Source organism: Lepidochelys olivacea (genome assembly GCF_965140295.1).
Source record: "Lepidochelys olivacea isolate rLepOli2 genome assembly, chromosome: 13".
Lineage (NCBI taxonomy): Eukaryota > Metazoa > Chordata > Testudines > Cheloniidae > Lepidochelys > Lepidochelys olivacea.
Window position 1 is genome coordinate 33,363,414 of NC_140423.1, and position 21,211 is coordinate 33,384,624.

At 42.6% G+C, this 21,211-nt stretch overlaps 1 protein-coding gene across 1 annotated transcript; it reads right to left on the reverse strand.

Annotated features, from left to right (window-relative positions):
* Positions 1-3,995: 3,995 nt before the first annotated feature.
* LOC311529438 (olfactory receptor 10A2-like) lies at positions 3,996-4,941 on the reverse strand (the record flags this gene model as incomplete). The annotated part of the gene is given in 4 exon segments (XM_084645412.1): positions 3,996-4,121; positions 4,124-4,159; positions 4,163-4,824; positions 4,827-4,941. Coding segments are annotated over 4 exon segments (939 nt in total).
* Between the last annotated feature and the right edge of the window lie 16,270 nt (positions 4,942-21,211).

A 21,211-nucleotide genomic window follows, 5' to 3' on the forward strand; every position in this document is an offset into this window, starting at 1 on the left:
AGTATATTCCTGTAGAACAATTTGATTCTGTCAAATCAGCTTTTCCTGATATAAAATGATTCAGGGCAGGAAAGAGCTAGAATTAATTTCAAAGAGGAGGGAGTAACTCAGGGCCCCTGGCTCCCACTCCAGGATGCTCTCCGCTGGTCCAGATAAACCATCAGTTACAGCATCACTGAATTCAGGTTTCAGAGTAGCAGCCATGTTAGTCTGTATTCGCAAAAAGAAAAGGAGTACTAGTGACACCTTAGAGACTTCATGCATCCGAAGTGAGCTGTAGCTCACAAAAGCTTATGCTCAAATAAATTGGTTAGTCTCTAAGGTGCCACTAGTACTCCTTTTCTTTTAGCATCACTGAAGCAAATCAGTCTTCAAAGGTATCTAAGGGAGTTTGTCACCCAACTCCCACTGAAAGTCAATGAGACCTGGTTGCCTGACTCCATCCGGTACCTGTGAATATCTCTGTCTAAATGTCCAGTTTTGATATAAGGAGCCTAATTATTAGCTGTGTAGCTCAGGGAAGCTCCACTTATTTTCAGCTCCCACCCCGGCTGGAGATTGAGATCACACCCTGCCATTTTCGGAGCAGGGTGGGGATAAACATTCCTGTCTGCCTAAAAGTTGTCATGCTTACTGTTAGGCAATAGGTTTAAAACAAACAAAGGGAAGTATTTTTTTACACAACACACAGTCAACCTGTGGAACTCCTTGCCAGAGGATGTTGTGAAGGCCAACACTATAACAGGGTTCAAAAAAGAACAAGATAAGTTCCTGGAGGATAGGTCCAACAATGGCTATTAGATGGGATGGACTGGGATTGTGTCCCTAGCCTCTGTTTGCCAGCAGCTGGGAATGGGCAACAGGGAATGGATTACTTGATGATTACCTATTCTGTTCCTCCCTCTGGGGCACCTGTCATTGACCACTGTCGGAAGACAGAATATTGGGCTAGATGGATTTTGGTCTGACTCAGCATGGCCGCTCTTATGTTCTTATCTTCGTCTGGATGACAATTTGGGGAAACAGCTGTAGAAAAGTCAGATAAAGTAATTTGGAGTTAAAATAAATTTATTTCATCTTTTTTTTAAACTTGTTTAAAAGTTCTCACTTTCTTTCTCATCGAGGCATGTGTCACAACAGATTTGGTCAATACTCACTATTTTTGTACACATTATTCTGCACTGACCAATCAATGTGATCTGGGCACATAAACCCAACAGGATCCTTTCAGAATTCCAGCAATCCACTTTACTACAGTGCCTAGTCCCATAGAATAAAATGTGACCACTCATGCTAGGAAATGAGTGGCAAAATTTGCAGGATCAGTCCCTAAAGAATTGCTGCTCTCAGATATAGTTCTTCAATGTCAGAGGCCTCAAGCCTGATCTTTCAAACGTGGAGTTTATGGCACTCAAAAAAAAAAAAAAAAAAAAGGATTAATCCTTGATGGAAAAAATTATTCATTTGAACAAGAATTACTCTTTGGATTAGGACCAGACATGTATGATCATTGCAGACATGAATTATTATGATTATGATGATGATTATTATTAATAATAATAAATGATAATTTAAGTAAAGAAGAAGATAGAGGCTTAATGGGTGCAGTGGCAGGGAAGCCAACGAAGAGATAGAGCAGCAAGCAAAGTGTCTATATTGCTTGGGGCAGCTGACACATCAGGAAGGATGAGAGTAAAGGAAGCATCAATTGTATTTAGCTTTAAAGAGGTTATTAGAGTCCTCAGTGCGGAGGAACCAGGTCCAACTGGAGGAAGTCAGTTAAAGGTAAGAAAATAAAAGAGCTGTTGTTCCTGTTTCAATAGAGCACAACAGCTGGGGAGTATCTATTTCACAAACAGTAATGAGACTGGGGAGGTCAGTTTCAGCTCCCTGCCCATACGAACCTGGAGAAAGCTGGGCAATTTTAATGAGGTAAATCACTGGCAGCAGTGGGTGTCCATTTCTTGTCTGAGTAGCATGGAAGGATCCTTAACAAATGAATCCTGGTCCATTGGAAGGATTTAAATATCTCTAGATAAGAACTCCTTTTAGCCCAGCCCATGTACATCCTCGCCCACATCTGGAATTTACGGCGGTTCCTCCACAGCAGAGCCACTTTAGTTACCTTTGATAAATCCCCTTAAACCACAGCTGGAACAGCTGCGCCTGTGTTATCTTATCTTATTTTTTAGGGAATGACTCATTAAACTGCTGTTTGACTTTCCTTACTCAAATTCACAGATATGTTCTCATGATTCCTGTGTCTATATCACGGGGGGAGGGGAAGTTTCAGTGATAGTGGGGCACCAAACCACACCTTGCGCTTTTGTTAATTCCCCGTGGTTTCCTTCAATCCCTAATATTGATTTGAAATCAATGATTGTTATCAGAAGTGTTTACCTGCCTGCTTCCGTGCTTGACAGGACACAATTTTTAATGCATTCGTGGGACTACGCTACCCTAGCTTCACCTTCTCTCTAAAAGCTGTTCTCAAGGAAATGTTGTAGCAAACCATGTAAATACAGCCCTGTCTCAACTACTAGTGATGGGCCACTTTTACATGTATGAAAAGTATCATAGCACAACTATAGCCATTGGGCCAGATTCCCAGCTGCTGTAGCCTAACATCGCTCCAGTGATGTTGTGCAGTTATTTTGCTCCCTAGATCATGAGAGAAACCTGAATAAAATCTAGTCATGAGAGCAGTTTGTTAGAAAAGAGTGAATAAATAGTGTTATTTTGCCCAACTGCAGAGAAGGAATAATCCAGTGTCATATTCTTCAGTATTTATTGTTCCCACAAACATTTCTTCATGTTCACTGGGACCTCTGTGTAAGAATAATAATTAATCAGACACAGATGAATATTTATATTTATTGCTGGTTCTCATTTTATTCCAGCCAAACCCTATTTATTTGTTTAGTCATTTAAATACTTTCCGCTGTACAAGAAAATAAAACCCAATCAAATCTCTGGGTGGCCTTGAAAATCTTTTCAAAAGGTACTTTTCAACAATGAAACCCATAATTAAATACCACAGGGTCAAAAAACCCAGCAGCAACATAGGACTGACAGAAACTGAGCCATCACCCCCCAACACCCAGCTCCCAGAATCTCTCTCCCGTGTCCCACAGCATGGCTACCCAGCCCTAGCCCATCCCATATGTCCCTGTGTGCATCAAAGAAGATGACAGTTGCTTTGTGCCCTGAAGGTTGACAAACTCATGACAAGTTGGAGCACAGGGGATATGAATTCCAAAGATGTGGAACCTTCATGTATAACAGCCTGACAAAAAGCCTCCTCCCGTAGACCAATGAGGCTCCAGCTCTGTTACTTCCATTGACTTTAACAGTGGTAGCGGGTGACCTATGGATCAGTTAGATAGAGTTTTATGGCAGGGAATCTGAGTTGGTTAAAGAATAAGGTGCCTAAATACCCTTTGAACTCAGTCAGAGCTGGGTGCCTAACTTCCAGCCCACATGTCAAAATGGTTATCTTAGAATCAACCTGGAAGCCAACAGAGAGCTCATGCAGAAGAGAGAAGCAAGATATGGTAATGGAAAGAAACATTGCACGGACACTTTACAGGTACACCGGGAAAGAAGAGGCTTCATTCTCATCTCATTTCTCATGGTATAAATCTGGAGTTACTCTAGATATTCAGAGGTGTATCTGAGATCAGACTCCCATTCATGGTCCTTGTTTAAAATACAAGCTGAGGTTTTTAAAGGGGACTAAGAGAGTCAGAAAGCCAAATTTCCATTCAAATTGGATCCATGGTGCAGGGTCTATATTAAAACTAAGTGTAGTATTTGCAATGGACGTAAGGAATTTGGGGAACTATCTCCTGTTGACCCCCTTTGCCCTTTTGAAAGTCCGAACAAAACCAATATAGTTTGAGATTTGTATTCTCTCCATGTACGATACCAAAGGCCACATGGTGACAGCCTTTGAGTTAATAGAAACATTCAAGTGCCTGGGGAGAAAAAAAAAATCACAATTGCCTTGAATATATTTGCAAGCCCAGCATTCTCCTGACGGCCCCCTTCACCTCTTTGTTTCTCATGCTGTAGATGATGGGGTTTAGCATGGGTGTGAAGACCATATAGGAGAGAGAGAGAGCAGCTTCTTGGTGTCTGGAGAGCAGCTGGATTTAGGTCAAAAATAGGTCAAGCTGGCTGTGCTGTAGAACAGAGTCACCACCACGAGGTGAGAGGAGCAGGTGGAGAAGGTCTTGAGTCTGCCTTCAGCCGAGGGTATCCTCAGGATGGTGGAGATGATGTGGATGTAGGATACTAGGATGAGGATGAAGGGGAACAATACGATTACAGTGGTGCCAGCCACAGCATACATCTCAAATAAGTAGGTGTTCCCACACACCAGCTTCAACACCGGAAGGCTGTCACAGAAGAAGTGGTTGATTTCAGTGGGACCACAGAAGGGGAAACTGAACAGCCAAGTCATCTGCACTGTCCCTACAGGAATTCCTGAGACCCATGAAGTCACTGCCAGATGGATGCAAACACTCCTGTTCATGACTACTGTATAGCGCAGCGAGTTGCATATTGCCATGTAGCAGTCATAGGCCATAGTGGCCAGGAGGAAGCACTCTGTGCTGCCAAAGAAGAAGAAGAAATACATCTGCCAGACGCAGCCATGAAAGGAGATGGTTTGATTGGCAGACAGGAGGTTCTCCAGCAGCTTAGGGACGATGACTGAGGTGAAGCAGATTTCCAGGCAGGACAAGTTCCGGAGGAAGAAGTACACTGGGCTATGAAGAGCAGGACCCACTGTTGTGATGAGGATGATGAGAATGTTACCGTCAGGGTTATCATGTAAGCAGCCAGGAATACCACAAAGAGCAGGCGTTGCAGCTGGGGGAGACTGGAGAATCCTAGGAAAATGAACCCAGTGACCATGGCCTGGTTGGCCCAGGTCATTCCATCAGCATTCAGGGCAACTTCATCTGTATATCCCCCGTTAGGTTCCACCAAGAGCACCCACTCCAGGCTCTCAGCTCCTCAGCTGTCACCTCTGCTGGGTAGAGACTCATGTCTCTCCCTCTTTACCAGAGGACTTCCAGCCCTGCCCACACCTACACTTTAATTTCCCCAGTAAGCCAGACTGCATTAACAGGCCTACGTCTGTGCTTTCCTTTCTCTCCCAAGCCTACAAATGGATTAATTCCCCCCAGCTATATGTTACCATGCAATTTTTTCTAAGCAAGAACATTTAATCTTAAGGCCAAAGCATTACAGAGAAAACATATTAAAATAATAAAAGAACTTATATGCATGCTCATAAGATAACCAGAGATCACCTCAACTCCAGCAAGGGCTCTGCTAGCAGTCATTCCTTCCAAACCCACCAAAGAGGTTACAAATTCATAACATCATTAGCTCAGAATTCACACATTCATGAAAACTTTTGTCTCTCCTTTATACAGCTTGGACCTTTGTTCTTCAGATTCCAGGAATAGGTAATCACCAGAGAATAGCTCTCTCCTCAGGGCATAGCTTCAAAAGGCTGGGTTTTTGCATAACCGAAGGAGTGACATTTGCATTCATCTTGCCCTAGAGATTCCCAGGAAAGCCACTTATCAGTGTATGTTCTAAAAGTATATTCTTGTCTGGCCCATTCCTTAGTACAGTTCTTTGAAGCTCATACTACTACCGAGGGTTCATCACCTCTCTCCCACTCTGGACAGGTTACAGATAATCCTGGCCCACAATAAATTATAAACCATTCATTTAATACAATGGACTCCAAAGATACTTAAACTTAATTCCATAAGGTTTTTCAAGGATATTGCAGGAAATTGCCATCTCTGCAACACATTCTTCTAAACATTCTTAATCTGAGTTTGAATGAGGTTACGAAGAGAGTAATCAAGGTCTCCTGAAGCCTTCAGATTTCCCGTCCTCTTTGGGAAGTTTAATTATGTTCAGTGGAATTCACGCTGCAGGCTAGGTGGCATTTCCTCTGTCTGACTGTCATGGAAAGTGGTCAGAAGTGTCACCTTCTGGACTACCCCATTCATGATCCACCTTCTGTTCCTGAGGCAGCCATAGACTATGAGCAAGATATTAAAATCTCTGAGAAATATAGTGTGATGGAAACTCTCTGTTATTTCAAGCCAGTGTCAGAGTACAAGTGGAAGCCAGTAAGAAGTCTGTGATCTACAAAACACACAAGAATAAAAAAAGACAACACAAAAGTAACTAGGAAATTGTTTGGACTGTGGTTTTCACAGCCTCTAACTGCGGTTGGGTGTGAAATGGTTTTCCCATCCAGCAAGAATTTTTGAGATTTCAGAAAAAAAATTCCCATCGTGAAACAGGCCAACAAATATTTTCTGAACCAACAAACCAAATTATTCAATTAATGAATGAACCAATCAGCCAATCAAGCAGTCATTCAATTTGAGGCAATCAAAATGTTTTGTTTTGATAATTTTTAAAAAATGCTTCATTTGAATTTTAACCTTTTTATTCTTATTTTTTTAGTCCAAATAAAGTTTAATTTTGAAATTAAAAAGTCATTTTCAACTGAAACATTTTGTTTAGAAGATGTCCATTTTTTGAGCAGAGAAATTCATTGAAACACATCATAAATTCATTCATTTCCCCATGTATGCATTCAGTTTACATGAATCAGCATTTTTCAGCAAAAAAGTATTTTGTAGAAAAATTCTCAGACAACTCTATTTCAAAGTGAGTTAGGTGCCCAAGATCCACTGAAAGGCAATAGAATTTGGGTCCCTAAATCCTTGTAAAATTCTACCCATACTTGTAATATAAATACACTGTATTGGCTAAAGCAAGAGGATAGCTGAAAATGCTACTCATATACACATTGTGCCTGCTTCAATACCGTGTTATTCTAGTTTTATCTGCAAGCAACTGCAGGGAAACCTATGGAATTTCACCAGGGTAATGGAACCAGAGTAGAGAAACCAGCCTGTTGACTCCAATGGGTTGTCCGCTGGTATAATTAAGAGCAGAACTTGCCAAACGTCTTTATCCATTTCCCACATGACCTTCAAATCAGATCAATTGTGATCCATTTTTCTCCGTTTTATCAAAGAGGTCTGAACATTCAAGGTGTTAATCTTATAGTTCCTCACCATCCATAGAATCATAGAATATCAAGGTTGGAAGGGACCTCAGGAGGTCATCTAGTCCAACCCCCTGCTCAAAGCAGAACCAATCCCCAATTAAATCCATAGTATCTTGTGATTCTGAGGGGAGAGTTTCAAAGGCAAAAAGGAGAATTAATTGCTCAACTCCAATTTCAATGGAAATTGCGTATCTAAATCCCCTTTGTGACTTAGAAAATAATAGACTCATAGAATCATAGGACAGGAAGGGACCTCGAGAGGTCATTTAGTCCAAACCCTTGCACTCAGGGCAAGGCTACGTCATTACTAGACCATCCCTGATGAGTGTTTGGCTGACCTGTTCTTAAAAACCTCCAATGATGGAGATTCCACACCCTCCCTAGGCAATTTGTTCCAGTGCTTAACCACCCTGACAGTTATGAAATCTTTTGTAATGCCCAACCCAACCACCCTTGCTGCAATTAAGCCCATTGCTTCTTGTCCTATCCTCAGAGGTTAAGAACAATTTTTCTCCTTCCTCCTTGTAACAACCTTTTATGTACTTGAAAACTGTTATCATGTCCCCCCACAGTCTTCTCTTCTCCAGACTAAACAAACCCAATTCTTTCAATCTTTCCTCATAGGTCATGTCTTCTAGACTTTTAATCATTTTTGTTGTTCTACTCTGGACTTTCTCATATTTGTCCGCATCTTTCCTAAAATGTGGCATCCAGAACTGGACGCAACATTTCAGCTGAGGCCTAATCATCACAGAGTAGAGTGGAAGAATTACTTCTCATGTCTTGCTTACAATGCTCCTGCTAATACATCCCAGAATGATGTTCATCTTTTTGCAACAGTGTTATACTGTTGTCTCATATTTAGCTTGTGATCCACTATATGTAGCTCCCAGATCCCTTTCTGCAGTACTCCTTCCTAGGCAGTCATTTCTCATTTTGTATGTGTGCAACTGATTGTTCCTTCCTAAGTGGAGTACTTTGCATTTGTCCTTACTGAATTTCATCCTATTTATTTCAGACCATGTCTCCAATTTGTCCAGATCATTTTGAATTTTAATTCTATATTTCAAAGCACTTGCCACACTTCCTGCTTGGTATCACCTGCAAACTCTCTATGCCATTATCTAAATAATTGATGAAGATATTAAACAGAACCAGATCCAGAACTGATCACTGGGGGAACCCACTTGATATGCCCTTCCAGCTTGACTGTGAACCACTGATAACTATTCTCTGGGAACTGTTTTCCAACCAGTTATGCAGCTACCTTACAGTAGCTCTATCTATGCTGTATTTCCCTAGTTTGTTTATGAGAACCTCATGCGAGACAGTATCAAAGCCTTATAAAAGTCAAGATATACCACAACTTCTGCTTCCCCCTGCCCCCCCACATCCACAAGGCTTGTTACACTGTCAAAGAAAGCTAATAAGTTGGTTTGAAATTATTTGTTCTTGTCAAATCCATGTTGACTGTTAATTATCACCTTCTTATCTTCTAGGTGTAAATTGATTGCTTGATTATTTGCTCTATTATCTTCTTGAGTATTGAAATTAAGATGATTGGTTTTTAATTACCATTATTTGTCTCTAATAATTGTCATTATTTCCCTTTTTATAGATTGGCACCATATTTGCCCTCTTCCCATCCTCTGAAATCTCTCTCGTCCCTCCCCAAAAATACTTCCTCCCAAATTACTAAAAACAGAGGCCTACACTTTCTCCTAATCCTTTGGTGCCAATGAAGTTACTCCAGATATTCACCAGTGTAAGTGAAGTCAGAATCTGGGCCAAAATACTAAAAGTAATAAATGTCAACCCTTACTGAGACTGGGTAAAATCCAGTGGCCCCATTGAAGATCCTGAGGTTAAAAAGGATTCTAAAGGGAGCGGGAAAGAATCCCCTAATTATCCTTCATGTGGGAACAAATGATACGGCTAGATTCTCACTGGAAAGTATTAAGGGAGACTATGTTAGGCTGGGGAGGACGCTTAAGGAAATTGAGGCTCAGGTGATCTTTAGTGGGATTCTGCCTGTTCCTAGAGAAGGGCAACAAAGGTGTGACAAGATTATGACTATCAATAGATGGCTTAGGCAGTGGTGCTATAAGGAGGGCTTTGGGATGTATGGCCATTGGGAGGCATTCATGGATAGAGGACAGTTCTCTCGGGATGGACTTCATCTGAGTAGGGAAGGAAATAGACTTCTAGGATGGAGGCTGGCACAACTGATTAAGAGAGCTTTAAACTAGGAATTTGGGGGAGATGGTTGGGAGATGTCCAGGTAATCTCCACGCCAGAATTTAGCATAGAGTGGAAAGAAAATGAAGTAAGAGTGGATACAGCTGTAGGTAGGAGGAAGGGCAGTGTAGATACAAGTCTAATAGGTTATACTGGTAGTAAAATAACCGTGCCTAATAGGGTACAGAATGTGAGTGAGGCCAAACAGCAAAAATTAAGATGTTTGTACACTAATGCAAGGAGCCTAGGTAACAAAATGGAGGAACTAGAGTTACTGGTGCAGGAAGTGAAACCAGATATTATAGGTATAACAGAGACCTGGTGGAATAGTAGTCATGACTGGGCTACAGGTATTGAAGGGTATGTGCTGTTTAGGAAAGACCGAAAAAAAGGTAAAGGTGGTGGAGTAGCACTGTATATCAATGATGAGATAGAATGTAAAGAAATAAGAAGCGATGAAATGGATATGACTGAGTCTGTCTGGGCAATAATTAAATTGGGGAAGAAAACTATTAGAGCCTCCCCTGGGATAGTGCTTGGGGTGTGCTATAGACCGCCGGGATCTAATTTGGATATGGATAGAGCCCTTTTTAATGTTTTTAATAAAGTAAATACTAATGGAAACTGTGTGATCATGGGAGACTTTAACTTCCCAGATATAGACTGGAGGATGAGTGCTAGTAATAATAATAGGGCTCAGATTTTCCTAGATGCGATAGCTGATGGATTCCTTCAACAAGTAGTTGCTGAACCGACTAGAGGGGATGCCATTTTAGATTTGGTCTTGGCGAGTAATGAGGATCTCATAGAGGAAATGGTTGTAGGGGATAATCTTGGCTCAAGTGATCATGAGCTAATTCAGTTCAAACTGAATGGAAGGATTAACAAAAATAAATCTGCAACTAGGGTTTTTGATTTCAAAAGGGCTGACTTTCAAAAATTAAGGAAATTAGTTAGGGAAGTGGATTGGACTGAAGAATTTATGGGTTTAAAGGTAGAGGAGGCCTGGGATTATTTTAAATTAAAGCTGCAGAAGCTATCGGAAGCCTGCATCCCAAGAAAGGGGAAAAAATTCATAGGCAGGAGTTGTAGACCAAGCTGGATGAGCAAGCATCTTAGAGAGGTAATTAAGAAAAAGCAGAAAGCATATAGGGAGTGGAAGAAGGGAGGGATCAGTAAGGAAAGCTACCTTATTGAGGTCAGAATATGTAGGGATAAAGTGAGACAGGCTAAAAGTCAAGTAGAGTTGGACCTTGCAAAGGGAATTAAAACCAATAGTAAAAGGTTCTATAGTCATATAAATAGGAAGAAAACAAAGAAAGAAGAAGTGGGACCGCTAAAAACTGAGGATGGAGTGGAGGTCAAGGATAATCTAGGCATGGCCCAATATCTAAACAAATACTTTGCCTCAGTCTTTAATAAGACTAAAGAGGATCTTAGGGATAATGGTAGCATGATAAATGGGAATGAGGATATGGAGGTAGACATCACCATATCTGAGGTAGAAGCGAAACTCAAACAGCTTAATGGGGCTAAATCGGGGGGCCCAGATAATCTTCATCCAAGAATATTAAAAGAATTGGCACAAGAAATTGCAAGCCCATTAGCAAGAATTTTTAATGAATCTGTAAATTCAGGGGTTGTACCATATGATTGGAGAATTGCTAACATAGTTCCTATTTTTAAGAAAGGGAAAAAAAGTGATCCAAGTAATTATAGGCCTGTTAGTTTGACATCTGTAGTATGCAAAGTCTTGGAAAAAATTTTGAAGGAGAAGGTAGTTAAGGACATTGAAGTCAATGGTAAATGGGACAAAATACAACATGGTTTTACAAAAGGTAGATCGTGCCAAACCAACCTGATTTCCTTCTTTGAGAGAGTAACAGATTTTTTAGATAAAGGAAACGCAGTGGATCTAATTTATTTAGATTTTAGTAAGGCGTTTGATACTGTGCCACATGGGGAATTATTAGTTAAATTGGATAAGATGGGCATCAATAGGAAAATTGAAAGGTGGATAGGGAATTGGTTAAAGGGGAGACTACAACGGGTCCTACTGAAAGGTGAACTGTCAAGTTGGAGGGAGGTTACCAGTGGAGTTCCTCAAGGATCAGTTTTGGGACCAATCTTATTTAATCTTTTTATTACTGACCTGGGCACAAAAAGTGGGAGTGTGCTAATAAAGTTTGCAGATGATACAAAGCTGGGAGGTATTGCTAATTTAGAGAAGGACAGGGATACCCTACAGGAGGATCTGGATGACCTTGTAAACTGGAGTAATAGGAATAGGATGAAATTTAATAGTGAGAAGTGTAAGGTCATGCATTTAGGGATTAATAACAAGAATTTTAGTTATAAGCTAGGGACGCATCAACTAGAAGTAACGGAGGAGGAAAAGGACCTTGGAGTATTGGTTGATCATAGGTTGACTATGAGCTGCCAATGTGATATGGCTGTGAAAAAAGCTAATGTCGTCTTGGGATGCATCAGGAGAGGTATTTCCAGTAGGGATAAGGAGGTTTTAGTACCGTTATATAAGGCACTGGTGAGACCTCACCTGGAATACTGTGTGCAGTTCTGGTCTCCCATGTTTAAGAAGGATGAATTCAAACTGGAACAGGTACAGAGAAGGGCTACTAGGATGATCCGAGGAATGGAAAACTTGTCTTATGAAAGGAGACTCAGGGAGCTTGGCTTGTTTAGCCTAACTAAAAGAAGGTTGAGGGGAGATATGATTGCTCTCTATAAATATATCAGAGGGATAAATACCAGAGAGGGAGAGGAATTATTTAAACTCAATACCAATGTGGACACAAGAACAAATGGATATAAACTGGCCACTAGGAAATTTAGATTAGAAATTAGACGAAGGTTTCTAACCATCAGAGGAGTGAAGTTTTGGAATAGCCTTCCGAGGGAAGTAGTGGGGGCAAAAGATCTATCTTGCTTTAAGATTAAACTCGATAAGTTTATGGAGGAGATGGTATGATGGGATAACATGGTTTTGGTAATTAAATATTCATGGTAAATAGGCCCAATGGCCTGTGATGGGTTTTTAGATGGGGTAAGATCCAAGTTACCCGGGAAAGAATTTTCTGTAGTATCTGGCTGATGAATCTTGCCCATATGCTCAGGGTTTAGCTGATCGCCATATTTGGGGTCGGGAAGGAATTTTCCTCCAGGGCAGATTGGAAGGCCCTGGAGGTTTTTCGCCTTCCTCTGTAGCATGGGGCACGGGTCACTTGCTGGAGGATTCTCTGCTCCTTGAGGTCTTCAAACTACAATTTGAGGACTTCAATAGCACAGATATAGGTGTGAGGTCTTTTTTAGGAGTGGTGGGTGAAATTCTGTGGCCTGCATTGTGCAGGAGGTCAGACTAGATGATCATAATGGTCCCTTCTGACCTAAATATCTATGAATCTATGAATCTAAGTCCATAGTAAAAATTCCTTTCACTTCAATGATGGGAGGTCTTCAGCTTTGGGGTAGTACTGAAGTTAGTGGGACTAATACTGTTCTATAATGTTTCTCACCTTAAGTAATGGCTGGATACTCAATCCATATAAATAGATATGAAATAGCACAATTAGGATCTATTCAGTTGAAATATAGTTATCAACACACAGAAACATACTTGAAGCAACAAAGATACAAAATAGATGATTAGGCTTGGAAGCATTTTTATCACCAAACATCAGTCAAAGTAGATTTCACCGTACACACACTCACACATCGATGAAAAAATATTTCTATCAAATATAAGTGAAATTTACATATAGGCAAAGTAAGAAAAATGCTGGCTGAGAACTATTAGACTTTGATTTAAGGATATTGAGTTTCTATAATTTGGCATGTGATGTTGACAATTTCATTATTGGTTATAAAGCTTTATCATTTTGAATCCCAATGTCTACAATCCTTAATTAATTATCTGAGCCCCACATAATTTTAAACAATTCTGAAAATTTAAATTGCTAGAAATCTAAAAAAATGCTTAAAAATAAATATTATCATCCATTTAAATTATAAAAAAATTCAATTTTTACCAAACCTAGTTATACAGGAGGCCAGAGGAAAGCATTGAAGAGCGAGTGATGCACCTTTTGGAAGGCTGTTGATGAATCAGGAAGAGTAAGCCTAAAGAAACACCCCTTGGATGAAGACAGAAAAGTGTTCATCAGAGTCTGTTGGTAAAGGATAGTTTCAGGGGGAGTGAAGGGAGGAGAAGTCACTGTGGAGGCAACCAATGGGGTGGGAAGGAAGGCAAGGGAACAAGAATGAAGAGTGCATGAGACATCAAAGGTGTTAAAAGTTTCTCTTAATCTTTCAACAGTGCACTACAAAAATATAATAGATAGGGGGTGTATGGGGATAGATAGATAGATAGATAGATAGATAGATAGATAGATAGATAGATAGATAGATAGATAGATAGATAGATAGATAGAACGAACAGTAACCAGGATTAATAATAAAGTAGGTTTCACATCTCTGGAAATATAAACCTACTAATTATTTCATCTGTTTAAGAAGGTAAATCACCAACAATGGTGTGTAAAGTTTGCCTTTTGGAGCAACACAGAAATAGGTGAAAGAATGTCAACATCTGGAGAGAGAGAATACTGCTAAACTCATTTCATGAAAATCTTTATCTTCCTCTGCTAGTAGTGAGGGTTTCCTACCAACAGCAAAGCAGGCTGGTTTAGTCTTCTTATCTGGATGTACTCATCAGCACTGGGACAACTTCAACAGAGCCATCCAATGATAGCAATTACAGGCAAATTGGCTGTTTACACATTACCTTAATCATACCATAGAGCCTGCTAGTATAGCCTTAGTATTGGGGGTAAGTGAGTTGATGTGATCTGGCAATGTTTCATTCCCCAATGCTGTCCTTCTCTGAGGTTTCTGGTAACATATTTATGACATCATGCAATGTTTATGTGGCCTTCTCCCCAGGGGCTTGTCTCCTGGGGACCCATTATTTCTTAGTGCAACTCTACACATATAGTTCGTTTGATAACCATTACCTCATTTATTGGTGGGGTGTTCTGAATGGCGATGGGCCTGAGCCAACCCTGCAGGATACAGTTCTTCCACATTTGAGAGAGTTTGGAACCCAAAACCTGATGATGATGATGAAGAAGCTGTTGAAATATCACCCATCAGGGATGGTCTAGATAAGAGGTTCCCCAACTGGAGAAATGTTCATGGGTGCACGTCTGGGGCCCAGGATGGCCCCCACAGGGGATGGAAAGGGAACACCACCCAGCTCCACTCCTGGCCCTGGCCTTGGCTGCTGGCCCTAGTTGCCAGTCCCATGCCTGGGGACCTGCCTTCTGGCCCAACACCTGGGGTCCCTGCTGCCAGCCCCGTGCCAGGGGCCCCAACTCCTGGGCTGGCCCTGTCCTGGTGGAGACTCTGCTCCCAGCCCTGCCCCCAGCTGTGGCCCCAGCCTCAGCCTCCTTACCCCTGTCTGCATCCCGCCTTCTGGAATTGAGGCCCCACTTCCAGTCCCAGCTCTGGAGTGGGTGAGGGATAGGGGCAAGGGATGCGTGTGAAGTAAAAGGTTTGGGGACCACTGGTCTAGATGATACTTAGTTGTGCCATGAGTGCTGGGGACTGGACTAGATGACCTCTCAAGGTCCCTTCCAGTCCTTTGATTCTATAATTCTATGACTTATATTACATCAGTGGCTCGAGTTCTCAGCGGAGATCAGGTTCCAGTGCGACAGGCACTCGACAAACACACAGTGCGGATCAGTCCTTGCCTGGAAGAGTTCATAGACAAGAGAGAAATTTCAGGAGGGAAAGCAGAGGCCTGAAGGAGAAATGAAGTGACTTATCTAAGTTCATAAAGTAGGTCAGTGCCAGAGCTGGTTTCCAAATGTCTTGAATCCTATTCAAGTACACCTACGGCAATGAAGGCTAGGGTTGTAAAATTAGCCTAAGACACCCTACTGGAGCACCTAACTCCCTTGGGTTCCCTTGAAACATGCAAATGAAGAATTGAGGAATGGCTAGGTAGATGGATAGGAAGAGGAGGTTATTGGATAATTATGTGGATGGATGGAAGGATACAGTAGCCAGGGGTACTGATACATAGAGCAGGTGGATAGATATAGTAGGTGGATGGATGGATTATTTAAATGGATGGACACCCCCCCCCGAGATGAGCCCCACTCACACGAGCAGCCATACTAATGCCCAGAGAGTCACTTGAATAATCACATATGACTAGAGCTTCCTCGCTCACATTATCAGTCCAAGCCCCAGGCCCTGTTCACATGAGCAATGCAGTATCACTTCCTCGTGACTGTATTCATAGAGTCACAGAGTATCAGGCCAGATGGGACCATTTGGCCAACTAGTCTGAGCTCCTGCAGTGCACAGAGATTACATTTCACCCAGTTACTCTTTATTGAGCCTAATAAATTGTGTTGGACTGAGATAAGGTGAGAGGAATAAATGAGGGTCTGGGCACAGGCGCTGACTTTCAGCTTTCCATGGGGGTGCTCCACTCGGCCCCGCTCCCACTCCAACTGTTCCCCCAAAACTCGACCCTCACACCACCTCTTCCCACCCCCGCGCTACTCCCTCCCCCAAGGCTTGTCCCCTGCCCTGCCTCATACCACCTCTGCTCCTCTCTCTCTTTCCAGCACCTCCCGCCCGCCACCTAACAGCTGATCGACAGTGGGTGGGAGGCACTGGCGGGGAGGGGAAGGAGCTGATCGGCTGGGGGCTGGTGTGTGCTGAGCACCCACTATTTTTTCCCCATGGGTATTCTGGGTCTGGGTATGTGAGTATGACCCATCTCTACTAAAATCACTTGAACTGGCTAATGACCCCTTAGCAGAGTCCACAGAGAGGCCAGGAGTGAATAGGACCTGGCATATAAATTCCCCTGACCCCTTTGAAAGTGGCTTATCCAGTTCAAGGCTGAGCCTGCCCAAAGGGGACAAGTAGTGCCAGCTGGGATGGACTGTTTGCTGTGTGCTGTGATTAGTGGTGCAGGAACCAGCAAAACCAAATTCTATTTCTTGACTAAATGCATGGGGTATTTTTTGGAAAACCTGTCTGCTTTCCGTCATGGTACCATTCTCCTCTACAGTCTGGACTCCCTATCCAGATTACATTCCCCATGATGCACTGCAGCCATAGGACTCCCATGATGCACCACAGTTGCTCAGGAAGAAGGAATCCCATGGTACAGATGTTGTCCAGTAAGGGAGCCTGTCCCATAGGTAGGCTTGGCTGAATTTGCTTTTAATGTTTTAATAATTTTGATGGATAATATCAATGCTTATTTTTAAGTGTTTTCCTATTTTTATTGATTTAAATTTTCACAGTTGCCCAAAACTATGGGGGCTTCAAATAATGGGCGGCTCTGATAAAGTGGTTTATTTACAGTAGCCACTGAGATGTAAAAAGTTAAAATCTTTATATCTATTAAAACACAAATTGTAAACATCAAATGTCAAAACACACACACACATAAATACCCATAAATCAAATTCTAACAAGTTCTCAACAAGCATTTTTCTTCCTTTGCCTTTCTATAAATTTTGATGATTATCAATTGAAATATTTTTCTTTGGTTTGTGTGTGTGCAGTGTGAAATTGACATTTACTGACAGTTACTGATAAAAATCTAGTCTTTTCAAGCCTAACCATGGGGGAAAATGTGGCCATGAGATACCACAGTGGCATTTCCAAATAGACATTTACATTTTCATCTGAAAGTCTGAGTTTTAGCTGAAAATTGGGAGAGGGGAGTTTGTTTTTTTGTCTGGCAGCCATTCCAAGGCTGAATCTGTGACTGCACGGTTTATCCAACACCTGCAGCCATTCCAAGGCCTATCAAGGCCTGCAGCTATTCCAAGACCTCACCAGGACATATAGCTATTCCAGGGGCTAATTAAGGCCTGCAGCCATTTCAAACCCTAACCACAGCCTACAGCCATCCCAAGGTATAACTAAGGTCTATAGCCAATCTAAGGCCTAATCAATGTGTGCAGCTGTTCCGAGGCCTAAACAGGGCTGGCATAAAATTCAAGGCCCATCCAAGGTCTATAGACATTTCAAAGCCTAATCAGTGTCAAAAACCTAATCAGTGTCAAAATCCAAGACCTAAACAGAGCCTGCAGCTATTCTGATACCTAACCAGGCCTGCATCCATTTTAAGGCCTAATAAAGACATATAGCCATTTTACAGGCTAATCAGGGTCTGCAGCTAGGGTTACCACATTCCAGATGAACCTCCACCACAAAGCAAGCCTGCCACAACCACAACCCCCAACAACAAGGCAACTCAGGAACCCCTCCCCTTCAACAGCCACTTATAGTACCTAGAGAGCTAACACACAGATAAGATTCACAACATCCCACGACTCCTCACTCTTGCATGGTCAAACCCTCTCTCTCTCTCTCTCTCTCTCACACACACACACACACACGGTGCAGCTTGTGTGTTGGTGGGCAGACAGCTGCTGTATTTTCAATAGTTTTGATCTGTTATCACTTAAATTGCAGAAGTTGGAACACTGCAGAATCTTTAGCTGGACACAGATATTTTAACGTTAGCTATCCAAGTGAATTGTGATAATAATGCAAATTTTTAGATCCACATTAAAAAAAACCCAGCAGATTAAATTATTTTTCTGGCAATTGACAAATCCATAAAAAACCAGGCAGGCCGATCAAATAATTGCCAGGTGGTAATCTTATTTGCAGCCTTTCCAGTCCCTAGCAAAGGTCTGAAACTATTCCAAGGCCAGCAAAAATCTGGTGCCTTTCCAAGAAATTGCCAAGCTTTACAACCACTGCAAGACCTAACCAATGAGAATGGTGAATTCCAATGACCAGATACACACATTGTTTTAAGAAAAGGAGTACTTGTGGCACCTTAGAGACTAACAAATTTATTTGAGCATAAGCTTTCGTGAGCTACAGCTCACTTCATCGGATGCATTCAGTGGAAAATATAGTGGCGAGATTTATATACATAGAGAACATGAAACAATGGGTGTTACCATACACACTGTAATGAGAGTGATCACTTACGGTGAGCTATTACCAGCAGGAGAGTGAGTGGGTGGGACCTTTTGTAGTGATAATCAAGGTGGGCCATTTCCAGCAGTTGACAAGAATGTCTGAGGAACAGTGGGAGGTGGAGGGGGGGGGAATAAACATGGGGAAATAGTTTTATTTTGTGTAATGACCCATCCACTCCCAGTCTCATTTCAAGCCTAAATTAATTGTATCCAGTTTGCAAATTAATTCCAATTCAGCCATCTCTCTTTGGAGTCTGTTATTGAAGTTTTTTTGTTGAAGAATTGCAACTTTTAGGTCTCAGTGTAGCAGCTGTGTTAGTCTGTATTCACAAAAAGAATACACACTCTCAAAGAAACTGCAGAACCACCTGATCAATATCCTCTACAGCAAACAGGGAAAGATTAAGAATGGGCTCTCCAAACTGGATACTCTCATAAAAACCAACCTTCCACACAAACTTCCTCCTGGCTGGACTTTACAAAAACTAGACAAGCCATTTACAACACACACTTTGCTTCTCTACAAAAGAAAAAGGACACTAAACTATCTAAAGTACTACATGCCACAAGGGGCCACAACAGTGGTTCCCTTAACCCAGCAATATTGTTAATCTATCCAACGATACTCTTAGCCCAGCAGAAGAATCTATCCTATCTCAAGGCCTCTCCTTCTGCCCCTCCACCTCCATGAACATGATACAGTTCTGTGGTGACCTAGAATCCTATTTTCGACATCTCCGACTCAAGGAATATTTCCAACATACCTCTGAACAACATACTAACCCCCAGAGACCTTCCTACCAACATTACAAAAAGAAGGATTCTAGGTGGACTCCTCCTGAAGGTAGAAACAACAGACTGGACTTCTACATAGAGTGCTTCTGCCGACGTGCACGGGCTGAAATTGTGGAAAAGCAGCATCACTTGCCCCATAACCTCAGCCATGCAAAAAACAATGCTATCCACAGCCTCAGAAACAACTCTCACCTCATAATCAAAAAGGCTGACAAAGGAGGTGCTGTCGTCATCATGAAGAGGTCGGAATATGAACAAGAGGCTGCTCGTCAGCTCTCCAACACCACTTTCTACAAGCCATTAACCTCTGATCCCACTGAGGGTTACCAAAAGAAACTACACCATTTGCTCAAGAAACTCCCTGAAAAAGCACAAGAACAAATCCTCACAGACGTGTTGGGAACACTGGGGCATGGCCACTAGGTAACTCAAGGGGATGGAAGACCACAAGTGTCGATGAAGCCCCCTCGCACTAGGCCCCTGTGTCCTTGCCCCCCCCCCTCCTGCCTGGAGGCACTCGCAGCAGCTCTGCGTGCTAGGCCCAAGTGTCCTTGGCCCCCCCGCCTGGAGGCACACACAGCAGTTATGCTGAGAATCTGCAACAGTATGTTGCAGAGTCAGACTGCCTGAAACTAAGCAAGGCCAAACAGGGGAGATATGGAAGAACAATGCTGAATAAAGCAGCTTTATGTATAGTTTAACAAATGATACAGAGAATCAGGGAACTAGCTGGGAACTGGATTGGCTGGCTATATGGATACTTGGAGCAGCTTGCTATTGGATAAGTATGCTGGGAAAAAGGATGTATAAAAGCCTGTGTAACTTCCTGCTCTGTTGTGCAGGATTTGAGATTTTATTCTCCCTGTACCTTTTTGCAGCTGCAAATAAACTTTTCTGCTTCTCCACCCCGTTGTGATTATTGGGTGTAGCACACCAGGTAACGAACCACTCAAGCTGCTGTTCAGCCTCTCGGCACTGGGTGCCGGCAACAGCTTTTGGCGTCCCTGGGTGGGCTCGAGGCTGCAATTTAGCCTTGCCCGGACCCCTCCTGGAGGTCAAGGATTGCGGCGAGAACCGACGCCCAGCGCGCACCGGTGAGTTCATCGGGGGCCTCGGAGGAGACGCGATTTGATCGACCCCAGAGGGCACAACGGTGCAACGCACTCATATAGTGGAGAAGCTGTTGTGGACCACGGTGAAGAACCGGTCCCTTAGACGTGGGGGAGGAGCAGCTGCAGGGCCACGGTGAAGAACCGGTCCCTTGGATCAGGTAGGATCCTTTTAAAATCCGGATTATATGCTCTGTTGAAACCTGGGGACGCCCAGAGTTACCCTGTAGGTATGGGACAGGGACAGAGCTCAGAGGTTAGGGCACGGTGTACACCCCTAGAGTGTATTCTAGCAAACTGGAAGGTATTTGGTGCGGATCCGATGACTAAGAGCCAATTAAAACGATTCTGTACAGTTGACTGGCCTCAATATCAACTAGAGGACCAGGAGTGGTGGCCACCAGGAGGGTCAATTAATTACAACACGATCCTCCAATTAGTTTTGTTTTGTCAGTAAATGGGTAAATGGAATGAACATATGTATGCGCATTTGTTTCTGACTTTATGTACTTGACCAGATATTTTACAGCGCTGTAATCTGACTCCGACTGGTTCGGTAGCAGCTAATGTTAGTCCCCAGACCCCCACCCCCACTGTAATGGCAGAGCCGGTGTCCCCTTCGGCCCCCACACTCCCACCTTATAAGGGTAGGATGCCTCGGGTTACAGAGATTGCCCCCTCAGTGGGACTCTATCCTTTGCTTACCGAGACGGTTGTGGCTTGCCCAGGGGCAGACGGACGTCAGGCTACCACTATGCAAGTTTAAACCCATGTACCATTCAATCCAATAGACTTAGCAGCTTTTAAAACATAGGCTGGGGAATTCTCAACGAACGCAAGCAGGTTTATTTCAGTCTTTAAGGGGTGCCTCAATAGTCACAAGCCGATTGAGACGA